Consider the following 13337-nt stretch of genomic DNA (forward strand, 5'->3'; position numbering starts at 1 on the left):
CAGAGAAAAAGGGCGGGGTTAAAGTAGTTGCTGGGCAACATTAACCCACAGCCAATCACTCTGCAGCCAGTCCATTGTACTGGACCGATTGGATGAGTTGACCGAGCAGTGGCTGTTGATTGACAAGCAGACAGCCTATGGAGAGACTGGAATATGATCAAACTGTCCAATAGCTCTCGGCCACGGAGCTGAGGAGCCTGATTTTCTGCCCGTTTCTTGCACTTTAAATCCAACTGTCGGAAATGCGGGAGATTGTGCACATCCAGGCCGGCCAGTGCGGCAACCAGATCGGGGCGAAGGTTTGTAAGTGTGTTGAGAGAGCGGCTTAGCCCTTACCGCCAGCCAAGCCTGGAAGGGACAGTCAATGCTGGGTCGCGCTGCTGTCACAAGATGGCGGCCGCACGTGTCAGCATCCGCTCGGGATTGGCGCGCGCGGCACCAACGACCGCAGTGCGGGTGTGCGCATGCCCAGTTTCATGAGAGTCACATGATCGCTGCGGGGGAGCGGGGTTTTGGGTGTAGGTTTGCTCGCTGAGCTTAAAAGGTTTGTCAATATGAGAAAGTTGTTCAATCAACCCATCCATGGTAAATGTTGCCGTCGTAATAATGACTTGTGCTCAGGGAAAGTTAACAGTCCGGGTTCACTGACTCTTCACAATTAATTGTGTAAATGCTGAAGATGGGGGTGGGGAAGGAACCATGATCTTCATTGTATGGTAGAGTGGAATTGAATGGGCTACTTTTACTTCTGTTTTACGGTCTTTTATATTTCAAATACCAGTGTTTACAGTATTTTGCTTTAATTAAATAGTACAAGCCATTCACCTCATGCTCCCATCATCTCTTTGTACTGTCATCCACATTTTTTCAGATACTTGCTGTTTTTTTCTTTCAGATATTTATGCAATTCCCTTCTGAAGGCTATTGTAGAACCTGAATATGCCATCCTGCTAGGCAGCGCATGTAGAACCTGAATATGCCATCCTGCTAGGCAGCGCATGTAGAACCTGAATATACCATCCTGCTAGGCAGCGCATGTAGACCCTGAATATGCCATCCTGCTAGGCAGCGCATGTAGACCCTGAATATGCCATCCTGCTAGGCAGCGCATGTAGAACCTGAATATGCCATCCTGCTAGGCAGCGCATGTAGAACCTGAATATGCCATCCTGCTAGGCAGCGCATGTAGAACCTGAATATGCCATCCTGCTAGGCAGCACATTCCAAATTCTGATCAGTTGTAATATCACCATTACACAGGTGGACATGGAGCCCGAGAGAAAAGCAACTGGGTGGACAAAAGTCAATGGACCCAAAACGTTAATTCTGCTTTCTCTCCATAGATGCTGCCAGACCTACTGAGTTTTTCCAGCAATTTCTGTTTTTGTTTCTGATTTCCAGCATCCACAATCCTCCTTATTTTTAAAGGCATAGGAATTGATAGATTGGGAAAAGCAAAAACGAAAGACATTAACAAGAGTCGGTGAGCAGTGTTTTTATTCAGTTGTGTGAAACTTGCAAATGCTTGGATTCATTTGTGTTTTCCTATAAGGAATGCAAAGTTAATAATCAATGCAGATACAGCAAGTCTGTTGCATTCGTTGCTCTCTGTGTGGTCCCCTTTACATCGGGGAGACTGAATGCAGATTCGGGGACTGGTTTGCAGAACATCTGTGGCCTGCACACACCAGTAACACCACTGAGGTTGCCAGCTATTTCAACTCCCCCATTCCTGACAACGTAGCCACCCTAAGCCGTCTCCACCATCAAAACAAGGCCACATGCAAACTGGATGAAGCATATCTTATATTCTGCCTCGGGAGTTTACAACCAAATGGCCTTAACATAGAATTCACCAGCTTCAAAATCTCCCCATCCCCCCAACCTCATCCTGAGTCCAGCCCTCCACCTCCACCCGTCCCTTTGACCTGACCTAACCTGTCCATCTTCCTATCTATCTTCTCCCTTCCTGCTGATCTATCCCAGTCACCTTTCTGCATGCACCGATTGTCATCCCACCTACCTTTCCCCAAAACCCACCCTTCTCTCTGTTTGAGCCCCCTTCCCATCCTCAGATGCTGCTTGACCTGCTGTGCTTTTTCTAGCTCCATACATTCTGACTTTCCAACATCTGCAGTCCTCACTTTCTCCAGCAAGCATTCAAAAATATTAGTGTCCTTATTTAAGGAAGAGTGTAAATACATTGGAAGTAGTTTGGAGAAAGTTTATTTAACTCTGTAACTGGATGAGCAAATTGTCTTGAGAGGAAAAGATGATCAGACTAGGCTGGAGTCTGCTGAAGGTTAGAGTAAGAAGTGATTTGATTAAAACATTAGATCCAGAGGAGTCTGTTAAAGTTAGATGTGGCAAGAATATTTCTTCTGGGAGAACCTAGAACCTAGGGTCACTGTGTTTTTAAAAATCAGGGGCCTCCAATTTAAAGCAGATAAGGTAAAACTTTCCTAGGATCATGAACCTTTTAGGACTGTTCCTAAAAAGGAGGTAATTCTCAGTTGAAAGATTATCCAGATTAGGTGGGAATTTGGATTTTTAAAGTTACAATCAGATGACCCATGGTCTTGTTGAATGACAGCAGTCTCAAGAGGCTGAATGACCTACCTACAGTCATAGGTTTTTAAACATGTATGTTTTGCACTCACGTAATAATTCCTAACCAAATGTGGTCTTAAGCTAGTAGTTCCAAGGAATTTATTCTCAGGGTGATGTCAAATTTCTCTGGTTTCTAGTTAGTTTAAAACTGGTGAACTAAGCTATTAAACAGATGGAAGGTGGTGATGGAGGGTTGCCTTTCAGACTGGAGGCCTGTGACCAGTGGTGTGCCACAAGGATCGATGCTGGGTCCGCTGCCTTTTGTTGTTTATATAAATGATTTGGATGTGAACAGAGGGGGTATTGTTAGTTGATTTGCAGATGATACCAAAATTGGAGGTGTGGTGGACAGTGAAGAAGGTTACCTCAAGAGTGCAACAGGATGTTGATCAGATGGGCCAATGGGCAGTGAATGGCAGACAGAGTTTCATTTAGATAAATGTGAAATGCTGCATTTTGGAAAGGGAAATCCGGGCAGGACTTATACGGTAAGGTCCTGGGAAGTACTGCTGAACAAAGAGACCTTGGAGTGCTGGTTCATAGTTCCTTGAAAGTGGAGTCGCAGGTAAATAGGATAGTGAAGAAGGCACTTAGTATGTTTTCCGTTCTTGGTCAGTACATTGAATGTAAGAGCTAGGAAGTCATGTCGAGGCTGTACAAGACATTGTATAGACCACTTTTGGAATATTGTGTCCAATTCTGGTCTCCCTCCTATGAGAATGATGTTGTGAAACCTGAAAGGGTTCAGAAAAGATTTACAAAGATGTTGCCGGGGTTAGAGAGTTTGAGCAATAGGGAGAGGCTAAATAGGCTAGGGCTGTTTTCGCTGGAGAAGTTGGAGGCTGTGGGTTGAACTTAGAGGTTTATAAAATCATGAGAGGCATGAAGAGGGTAAATAGAAAAGGTCTTTTCCCTGGGTTGGGGGAGTCCAGAATAGAGGGTATAGGTTTAAGGTGACAGTGGAAAAATTTAAAAGGGACCTAAGGGGCAATGTTTTCCGCACATGTGTGAGAGAGAAGTGATTGCCAAAGCAAGTGGTGGAGGCTGGTACAATTACAACATTTAAAAGGCATCTGGATGGGTATATGAGTAAGAAGGGTTTAGAAGGATCTGAGCCAAATGCTGGCAAACTGGACTAGATATGTTAAGGATATCTGGTCAGTATGGAAGAGTTTGACCGAAGGGTCTGTTTCCCTGCTGTACATCTCAAAATCTTAGAGTCAGAGGGGGCGTGACTGGGTGTGTGGAAAGGATGTTTCTCCTTGAGGGAGAATCTAGAACTTGAGGGGTGGGGTGGTTAAAAATAAGGGGTTGGTTATCCATGAGGTGACTTTTTTTCTGAGGGACATGATTCTTTAGAACACTGTCTTTCTCAAATGGTGGTTGGGCATAATCTTTAAGAACTCAATGCAGATGTGGGTAGATTCCTGTTCCAGATGGGAAATACAAAATCTAAGCCTAAGCCACTTGATGATATATCAAAGGTGAAAGGTTTTTGAAGTGCTTTAACTTAGAGAGGAGGAGATGTTTTGGGAAGGAGTGTAAGAGCTTAGGGGTTTTGGTCACTGAAAGCAACTTCAGAATTAAATATTCTAGAATGGTCAATCCACCAGCTTGCTTGCATTTTTATAATGGCTTCTAATTGTGAATCTTTTCTTCAATCCAAATCCTTCCATTCAGGAATGATAATGAGCTCCGTTTTGTGCTGATATTAGCATTAGTTCTTGTAATCAATAAACAGCTTATTAATATTTTTGTCTCTAAAATATTTTAGTTGTTTTAAGACATTTTGTGAAGTCTAAATTTTGTGGGTGTCTTGCAGTATCTGAGACTGTAAATCCACGATTAAGCATTATTTCCTTCAGTTTTTCTCTCTAGAAGGCTGACCTTTTTGTCCTGTGACTCGTGCTAAAGCTAAGGTGTAGTGGCGTTGTTCAAACATTTAGGCAAATTTGGATAAGGATATTTAGGCTTCTGTTCTCCAAAAGCCATTGCTACTGTAATAGCATCAGCAGGGTCACAGACAGGTCAGTGAACTTGTAGGAAGATGGAATCTTGACAAGCTGCTAGTCTCTTGTTGGGAAAGACAAGATGCTGTAACCAGTGATTCTGCATATATTTTACTTAATGTGGCATAATTGCCTGATATAAATTATTCTAAACAGTTTAGAACATAGAACAATACACCGCAAAATAGGCCCTTCAGCCCTCAATGTTGCGCCGACCTGTGAACTATTCTCAGCTTGTCCCCCTACACTATCCCATCATCATTCATGTGCTTATCCAAGGATTGTTTAAATCTCCCTAATGTGGCTGAGTTAACTACATTGCTGTTTGTTGTTTACAAACCAAGCCAGTATGAATCCCAGCATAGATCTAAACTGAAGACCCATTAATCGATGTCAATTTCTAGCAGGATGATAAACCTGATCCCTCAGTTGGTGCACTAATCCAGGCATCTGAATTGTTGAAAGTCTTCAAGAGAGCTATAATTTTCTTCTGTTTTTTAAAATTTTATTCCTCACATACCTATAGAAAGCTTTCGGGTGCTTCTTTATTTGCTAAAGACTGCTCGTGTCCTCTCTTTGTTCTTCTTTCTTAACGCTCTCTTTAAATCCTTCCTAGCTGATCTGTAACTCTCCATTGCCTCACCTGAACCATCTTGTCTCATCAGCACATAAGCCTCCTTCTTCCGCTTAACAAGAGACACAATTTCTGTAGTAAACATTGTTTGGACCCTTGTTTCTTTCCATACAATTAAGATAATTAACCAGGGAAAGTACCCAACATCATAAGATGGGAAAATGGATGCTATACAGGAACGAGCATCAAATATAATCTTGTAAATTAGGCAAACATTTAACACAAGTTTTGTATTTTTACTTTTTCCTGGCTGGTTCCATGTAGTTAAACTTATGCAAATCAAAGGCCCCCTTTTAATTTTTAAGAGTTCACGGTCCTGTGTAATCAGTAAATTAGAATAAATTCCATTCTGATTACAAATAATATTTCAGCTTTATTATTAATAGTCCTTGTCTTTTGTTGTTTACAAACCAAGCCAGTATGAATCCCAGCATAGATCTAAACTGAAGACCCATTAATCGATGCAGAGGTCAATTTCTAGCAGGATGATAAACCTGATCCCTCAGTTGGTGCACTAATCCTGGCATCTGAATTGTTGAAAGTCTTCAAGAAAGTTATAATTTTCTTCTGTATTTTCACTGTGTTTAAAATTGTATTTAAATCAATTACAAATCACTCATGATTATACTTTACAGTGCTCTGATCAGGTTGCATACTCAAGGTTGCAAATTATATTTGTAGTAAAATGAGAAGTTCAGCCGATGAAGTGCAGTGCACAGAAAATCACTGAGGCTCGTACCTAAAAGTTCTGAGTTCTGACTTTTTTTTTGAAACAAGCCAGTTCAGATATGTTATGACACAGATCTGCAGCAGATGGGACTTCAACCCAGACCTCCTGGCCCACTACTGCACAGTGCAACAGCTCTTAACAACTGGATTCACTTAGGCAATTCATCTTGGAAAGAAGGTATATGAACAGATTTTTACTGAACTTGTACAGATACATTTCAGATCGATGATGGGATGTTTGTCTCAGTGAATGAACTGCTGATGAACCAATGGAAAAGACTGAGCCTGGAATGATTTAATAACCAACTAGATGATTAGTCAGTGGGGAGAACAGACAATACTTTAAACAGACAAATGAAGATGGGAAACATGTCAGTCCACATCTTTAATCACCTTCAGTGTGTGTACTAAGATCAGAACCTTTTGGCCCACTATTTCTACTCTGGCTCTACAAATAAACACCATTATTTGGTGCAATCCTCCTGCCCTTACCCTGTGACTCTGCCCATTGGTTATATTTAAATAATAATCTAATGCTCTGTTTAATGCAATGATTAAATCTGCTTTTACTACTGCAGGCAGTGCTGAATGGCTTATGAATAATGTTTTTTATTGCATCACATTTATTACTTCTGCAAATTGCTTTTAAATCTTTGCCCTTTCACTTTTTTTATAAATACTTTTATTAAGAAGATTTTGAATTTTTTACTAAAATATAAAATTACTACAAAATAATATAACAATCTTTCAATATAATAGTAACAGTAAACAAACTACTACTCCACTCCGCAAATACTTTAGGAGAAAAAATAATTTAACTACCAATTCAATAAATAACTAAACCAAAACAAAAAGAAACTAAATTGAACCAAGACAAATTAAATTAAGTTACAACACTCAATATAGCTGATAAGTGCACGTCTGTATGGATCAAAAAAGGGCTGCCATGTCCTATAAAAAAAAAAGCTCAGTTTTCTGGTGCGCTGTATGGGAATGTACTCCATAACTAACCTACGCCACCCTGAGAGTCCCGGGGGATTTTCCAACACACAGCTCATCAGAATGTTCTTCCTTGTGCAAAACGAAAGAATACTGAACAATTTCTTCCCATGCATATCCAAAGAGGCGAGATTTGGTGAATGCAAGAAGAGGGTCACTGGATCTACTTTGACCTCGGTTCCCAAGACCTCTTGCAAAACACTTGCTATAGTGCCCCAATACCTATGAAGCTTGTGGCATGACCACAAGCAATACGTAATAGTACTAACATCTATTTTATAATTTGAGCACATTGGGAAGTTCTTGTCTTAAATTTCACAAGCCACTCTGATGCCAAATAAGCCTTGGGGAGTACCTTCAATTGCATCGCCTGAGTCCTGTTGGAAATCAAAATCTTCCTTAGGTTTCCCAAATATCCTCCCACTCCTCTGGTGAGATCTCCACTCCTAATTCCTGAGTCCAGATTCCACACAGCTGCTCGATGTCCTCCTAATCAATGATAGAGGTTGCTAACCGAGTGTAGTGCCTGTGGCCTGAAGTACTCTCCACATCCAATATATAGGGACTAACCATTTATGTTGTTTTCTGTATGAAGTCCCTAATCCTGGAAATAATGAAAGAGGTCCCTCTTAGATAAAAAGTAAGGTCTGCAGATGCTGGAGATCAGAGCTGAAAATGTGTTGCTGGTTAAAGCACAGCAGGTCAGGCAGCATCCAAGGAACAGGAAATTTGACGTTTTGGGCCAGAGCCCTTCATCAGGAATCGAAGGGCTCTGGCCCGAAACGTCGAATTTCCTGTTCCTTGGATGCTGCCTGACCTGCTGTGCTTTAACCAGCAACACATTTTCAGCTCAGTCCCTCTTAGATAGTTCATATTTCCGGCTCAACTGCTGGAAAGACATCTCGACCACCCCATCAAATAAATCTCTAAAACAGGAAACTCCTCTGGATCCCCAGAGCCTAAAGCCGGAATCTTTCGATCCCTGCCAGAATCTTACCATTCCTACTATGGGAGTAAAAGGGGAAGTTTTTTTGTAAATTGCCCTTGTTTTGTGGCATCATTCTTCATGCTTTACCTGTGTTAAAGACAATTGGATTTCTGCAATGGTCCATAAATGGTCCTCATCTTGTCCCTGGATGACAGATTAATGAGGAAACATTTTGCCTGGGAGGCCTCGATGTCCAACAAAATTGACCGCAGGTCCTAATAAACCCAATCCGCCACATAGGACAGTAGGGAACTTATTTGGTATTTTTTAAAGTCTGGAAAATCCACAACACCCCCCCCCCCCCCCCCCCCCCCAATCCCCTGCAGAAACTGCAATTTGGCAAGCCTAATAAGAGGCTGCGGCTGATGCCAGATCAAAGAGCTGAGCTGAAAAATGTGTTGCTGGAAAAGCACAGCAGGTCAGGCAGCCTCCAAGGAGCAGAAGAATCTATGTTTCAGGCATAAGCCCTTCTTCAGGAGCCGAACCAACTGTTAAACCTCTGTAGTGCTTCCCTAGGAAGCCACAAAGGGAGTATTCGCATGGGATACAACATTCATTTTAACCAGAACTATTCTACCGAACCAGGATATTGGTAGATCCTCCCAGTGCCGAAGGTACTGTCTTATATCTTCTCTAGCAACTGTACAAAGTTAGCTTTACTATAATCGATCGAAGGCCTAAATACAGGAAACCTCCCTGTAACCATCTGAAAGGGAATTGGATTCCACCCCCAAGATCGGGTACTCTAATAAAACACCTGATAGGCATGGCCTCCAATTTCATAAAACTGATTTTATCCCCTGTGAAAGAGCCAAATAAATTAATCATTTGTATTAAATGGGCACAGATATTGTCGGGTTAGGTAGAAAGAGAAGAACGTCATCTGCTTAAAGGGTGATCTTATGCCTTCCTGATCCTATGTCCGGGGCAATTATGTTTTTTTTTCTATTTCTCCCACACACTACCGCCTAACAGTACTTATATTTTCCCCAGCACGTGTGTGTGTGTGTGTGTGTGTGAGAGAGAGAGAGAGACAGTGAAAGACAACAGGTGTAAAAATCTTTATTCAGTTTCTAACACCAGAGTGGCCAGTGACAAACAGGTGCCCATATCATCAAAGGGCAATGTTGCATGATCAAAAAAGTGAAGGGGAGGGCAGGGATTAAATCAAAATGGAGTTGGAGGGGGAAATAAAGCATTCCACTCCGTGCGGTGCCCACCTCTCCCTGCACAGCTCAAGGGTGTTAGTAGACACCGCGTGCTCCTTCTCCAGGGACACCCGGACTCAAATGTAACGATGAAAGAGGGGTAGGCAATCGGACATAATGACCCCCTCCATGACCCATTGTCTGGACCTGTTTATGGCCAGTTTGGCCTGGACCAGGAACAGACCCACGAGGAGATCCTCTGACCAACTGTCCGCATCAGGTGCCCAAAGATCAGGAGTGTGGGTCTGAAGTGCAACCAAAAGCAGAGGAAAAGGTTTTCCAGAAAACTAAAAATTGTCTGGGGCAATTATATATATTTTTTGCTTCCAGAGGGGTGGGGGGCAAGGCAAGGCAAGGCAAGTCCCAGGCAGCAGTGGTGGAGGCACACCCCAGGTGTAATACAGGCCCAGGCAGCAGCAACAGAGGTGTACGCAAGGCCCAGGCTGCAGCAGCAGCAGCAGTGTGGTGGCTGTCTGTGTAGCTGAGCACAGCTCAAAATAGAGAAAAAACAAACACAAGCAAACAATAAATAAACCCAAACAAAAAAGAAACCAATATCTTCCCTAAACAAACAGGGGAGAAAAAGGCAAAGAAACTCTTATCATCCTCAGAACCAGCAGGAGCACACTGACTAGTACTAGCCAGCACAGAGTCAGTGCCCTAAACTGAGGAAGTCCTGGTCATTTATTTTTCTAAATCTACTGGTTTATATATTTTTTCTTCCTTCTCTTCTTCCCCCCGTCCCCAACACCACTGCCTAATTGCAGTAGGGCTTATATTTTCCAGGGCAATTAAATTAGGTCCTTCCAAATGGCCTCTGCCAATGGCTCAATCACTAATGTAAATAGCAATGGTGAAAGGGAGCATACTTGGCAGCTGCCTCTGCCAATACTAAAATTATCAGACCGTATACAAGTAGTGAGAACCGCTGCTTTAGGGTCACTATATAACACTGCCACCCACCAAACCACTCCACATGGTCAACCACTTTCTCTGCAGCCAGGGAGACTACCAAGTCTGGAATCAACCCTTGCTGGCACACCCAAACCATATTTAGCACTCTTCTAATATTATTAGAGGATCTGTGGCCCCTAATAAAACCTCTCTGGTGCTCCCTTATGATGAAGAGCAAGACCTTCTCCAGCCCCAATGCCAGCATTTTTGACAAAATTTTAAAGTCCACATTGAATGATGATATGGGCCTATATGAAGTACAATCCTCTGGGCCTTCCTTGTCTTGAGAATAAGAGAAATATTTACTTCCCTCAGAGAGGGTGGGAGGCAGTCCTGACTGTACGAATAATTGTACATAACCAACATTGGCCCAGCCAGCATGTCTATAAACTCCTTATAAAACCCACTCCGAAATCTGTCTGCACCAGGTGCCTTACCATTCTGGAACTACCTCACTGACTCCTGTACTGCTTGGATTGTCAAAAGGGCATTCAAAAGAGGTGCAGCTCTGACGTTACACCTGGGAGGTCCAAGGCCTTAAAAAGGACTCCATCTTCACCAATCTGTCCTCACAGCCCTCCCATCCGGTACAGCTCAGACCAGAACTTCCTGAATGTTGCATTAATCTTTTTGGCATCGCAGGTGATAGTACCAGCACCCTCGCTAATGGATTTGATAGATTAGGGGGCACTCTTCTTTCTGGCCAAGTATGCCAAATATCTACCTGGTTTATCACCATACTCGAATAACCTCTGCTTTTCAAAGGAAATCTCCCTCTTTGCTGTCTGGGTGAGCGCGGCATTCAGAGCGGCCCTAAGGGCTGTAGTCCGCTGCAACTTAGTTACAGACGGTCTGTCAAAGTATGCTGTCTTGGCTGCCTTCAGCTGGGCCTCGAGCATACGCTGCCGCTCTCCCCTCTGCTGCTTCTGAGTCATTGAGTGAGGAATAATCAAACCCTTTGCATAGGCCTTGGCAGTCTCCCAGAGCACCGACGGATTACTGGCTGTACTTGAATCAATGTCCCAAAAAATTTGTAATTCCTGTGAAAAATGCTTAATGAACTTGTTATCCATCACCACCAGCCTTAACGTCCATATACACTGCTGCATGTTCCCAATTCAGCAGGATAGCACCGAATTCAAAAAGGCCGATGGAGCAAAAAATATCAGTCCTAGTATAGCACTTCCGTGGGTTAGAAAAAAAAGGTGAAGTCCCTACCCTCAGGGTGAAGACATCTCCACACATCCACCAACCACAGCTCCCCCAGGTCCACCAGCTGCCTGGATTGCAGGGATCCTATCCACCTCGGTGTCCACAAGCCAGTTAAGTCCTCCCCTATAATAGTATGACGCGTCCCAAGGACCATTAGCCTGCAGAAAGCATCCATTAAAAATTTGATGGGGTGTGCTGGGCAGCAATATACGTTCAAATACCATATTCCTCTCCATGTATTAAAGCTCTAGGGATCAGAAACTGCCCATATTCGTCCCTAATTTGGTTTAACAACTGAAATGGAAAATTCTCTGGATAAGTATAGCTGGTCCTCTACTTTTCGAATTAAAGGATGAAAAAAACACCTGGCTGAATCCTCCCTGCTGTAACTTTAAGTGCTCCTTATCGGTTAGATGTGTTTCTTGCAGCAAGGCTACATTGACCCTTTCTTTTCTAAGGCTTGAAAATATCTTTGTTCTCTTATACGGTGAATGACTTCCCTTAATGTTTCAGGTGCATCATTTTAATGAACGGTTAATCATAGCCGTCTGAAGCAGCCCATGACTCCCTGGGAGGAAGAACCCCATTTATAGCACGCAGAGTGAAAACAGTAAACAGTTTATATAAACTTGAATAGACAACTACAAAAATACTAAATCAAAACTTCTAACAATACTTCTACAATAAACCAACATATAACACAAATAAAAGGAGACTTTCTCCCTTGCCCACAGGGGGCGCTTATACTACCCACTAACCCCCCTCCATGGCTCTTTCTAGCTGAAGCCGCACCCCAAACCCAGACAACACAAAGTAAAAAAAGTTACATGAGTCTTACAACAAGAAAATTAAAAGTGGGCACTCAGCCTATCTCATCCATACTTCGACCCTAAGCAATCTTGGTTTATACAAAAGGAGCACCCCCCTCCCCCCCCCCCCCCCCCCCCCCACCTCGTATTAAGAGAAATGAAAAGGGAATGATAGAGAAAAAACAAAGAATAACGGGAGGTGAGAAGGAAAGGAGAGGAGAAAGAGAGAGGGAAAAAAAGGAGACTCCCACATATTGAAAGGACAAAACCAGGCAAACTACAGGATAAAATCAACTAGGAGAAAGTGAGGACTGCAGATGCTGGAGATCAGAGCTTAAAAATGTGTTGCTGGAAAAGCGCAGCAGGTCAGGCAGCATCAAAGGAACAGGAGAATCGACATTTCGGGCATAAGCCCTCCTTGTTCCTTTGATGCTGCCTGACCTTCTGCGCTTTTCCAGCAACACATTTTTAAACTACAGGATAAACAAAGGGAACTCGATTGTCCATATTATTTGAGCAAGCCAGTCTATTTTAAGGTGTCCAGGAAGTCCCTTGCCTTTTCTGATGAGTCAAAATTAAACACGGACCCTCCATGGCTGAAACACAATATTGCCAGACATCTTGCGGAGTACTGAATATTCAAGTCCCTCAGCCTCCTGTTGTATCTCATCAAAGGCCTTCCTCTTACGGATTATGGCTGCATAAAAGTCTTGGAAAAACATAATTCTTGAACCTTTATATCAGAGCCTTTTGATTCTTCTCCAGTGCTGTCGAAGCTTCCAGTAACATTTGCTTATGTCTATAGTGCTGGAGTCGCATGAGGACAGGGTGGGGGCACTGGTCCAATCCGGTCCTGCGCACTGTGACCCGGTGGGCCTGCTTGACCTGCACCCAGTCCACCCCAACTTCCAGTTTCAAAAACTGCGGGAGCCATTGCTCCAAGAAGCTGCTGAGCTAGCCTCCTTCTTCCTGTTCCGGCAGCCTGACCAGGCAGATGCTCTTCCCATGGCCTCGATTTTCGATGTCATCGACCTGCCGTTCCGGTGTCTGTACCTGCCCCTTTCATTCTTGATCTGTTTGGGAGCAAGAAGAGTTTCTCTCAGCCTCCTTTGTCCAGACCCCTCACGAAGTTGGAAACTTCAAACAGATCTCCTCCTAGACTTTTATTCTTGAAGGGAAATAGTC

At 43.2% G+C, this 13337-nt stretch overlaps 1 protein-coding gene across 1 annotated transcript in view; it reads left to right on the forward strand.

Moving 5' to 3' along the window:
• The first annotated feature begins 236 nt into the window (after nt 1–236).
• The window catches only part of LOC132825794 (tubulin beta chain-like), a 45828-nt gene continuing 32727 nt past the window's right edge, over nt 237–13337 (forward strand). The window contains exon 1 of the mRNA XM_060841274.1: nt 237–299. Within this exon, the coding sequence (XP_060697257.1) occupies nt 243–299 (57 nt within the window). The 5' untranslated portion in view covers nt 237–242. The remainder of the gene's footprint in view (nt 300–13337) is intronic.

Source organism: Hemiscyllium ocellatum, chromosome 21, assembly GCF_020745735.1.
Source record: "Hemiscyllium ocellatum isolate sHemOce1 chromosome 21, sHemOce1.pat.X.cur, whole genome shotgun sequence".
NCBI lineage: Eukaryota > Metazoa > Chordata > Chondrichthyes > Orectolobiformes > Hemiscylliidae > Hemiscyllium > Hemiscyllium ocellatum.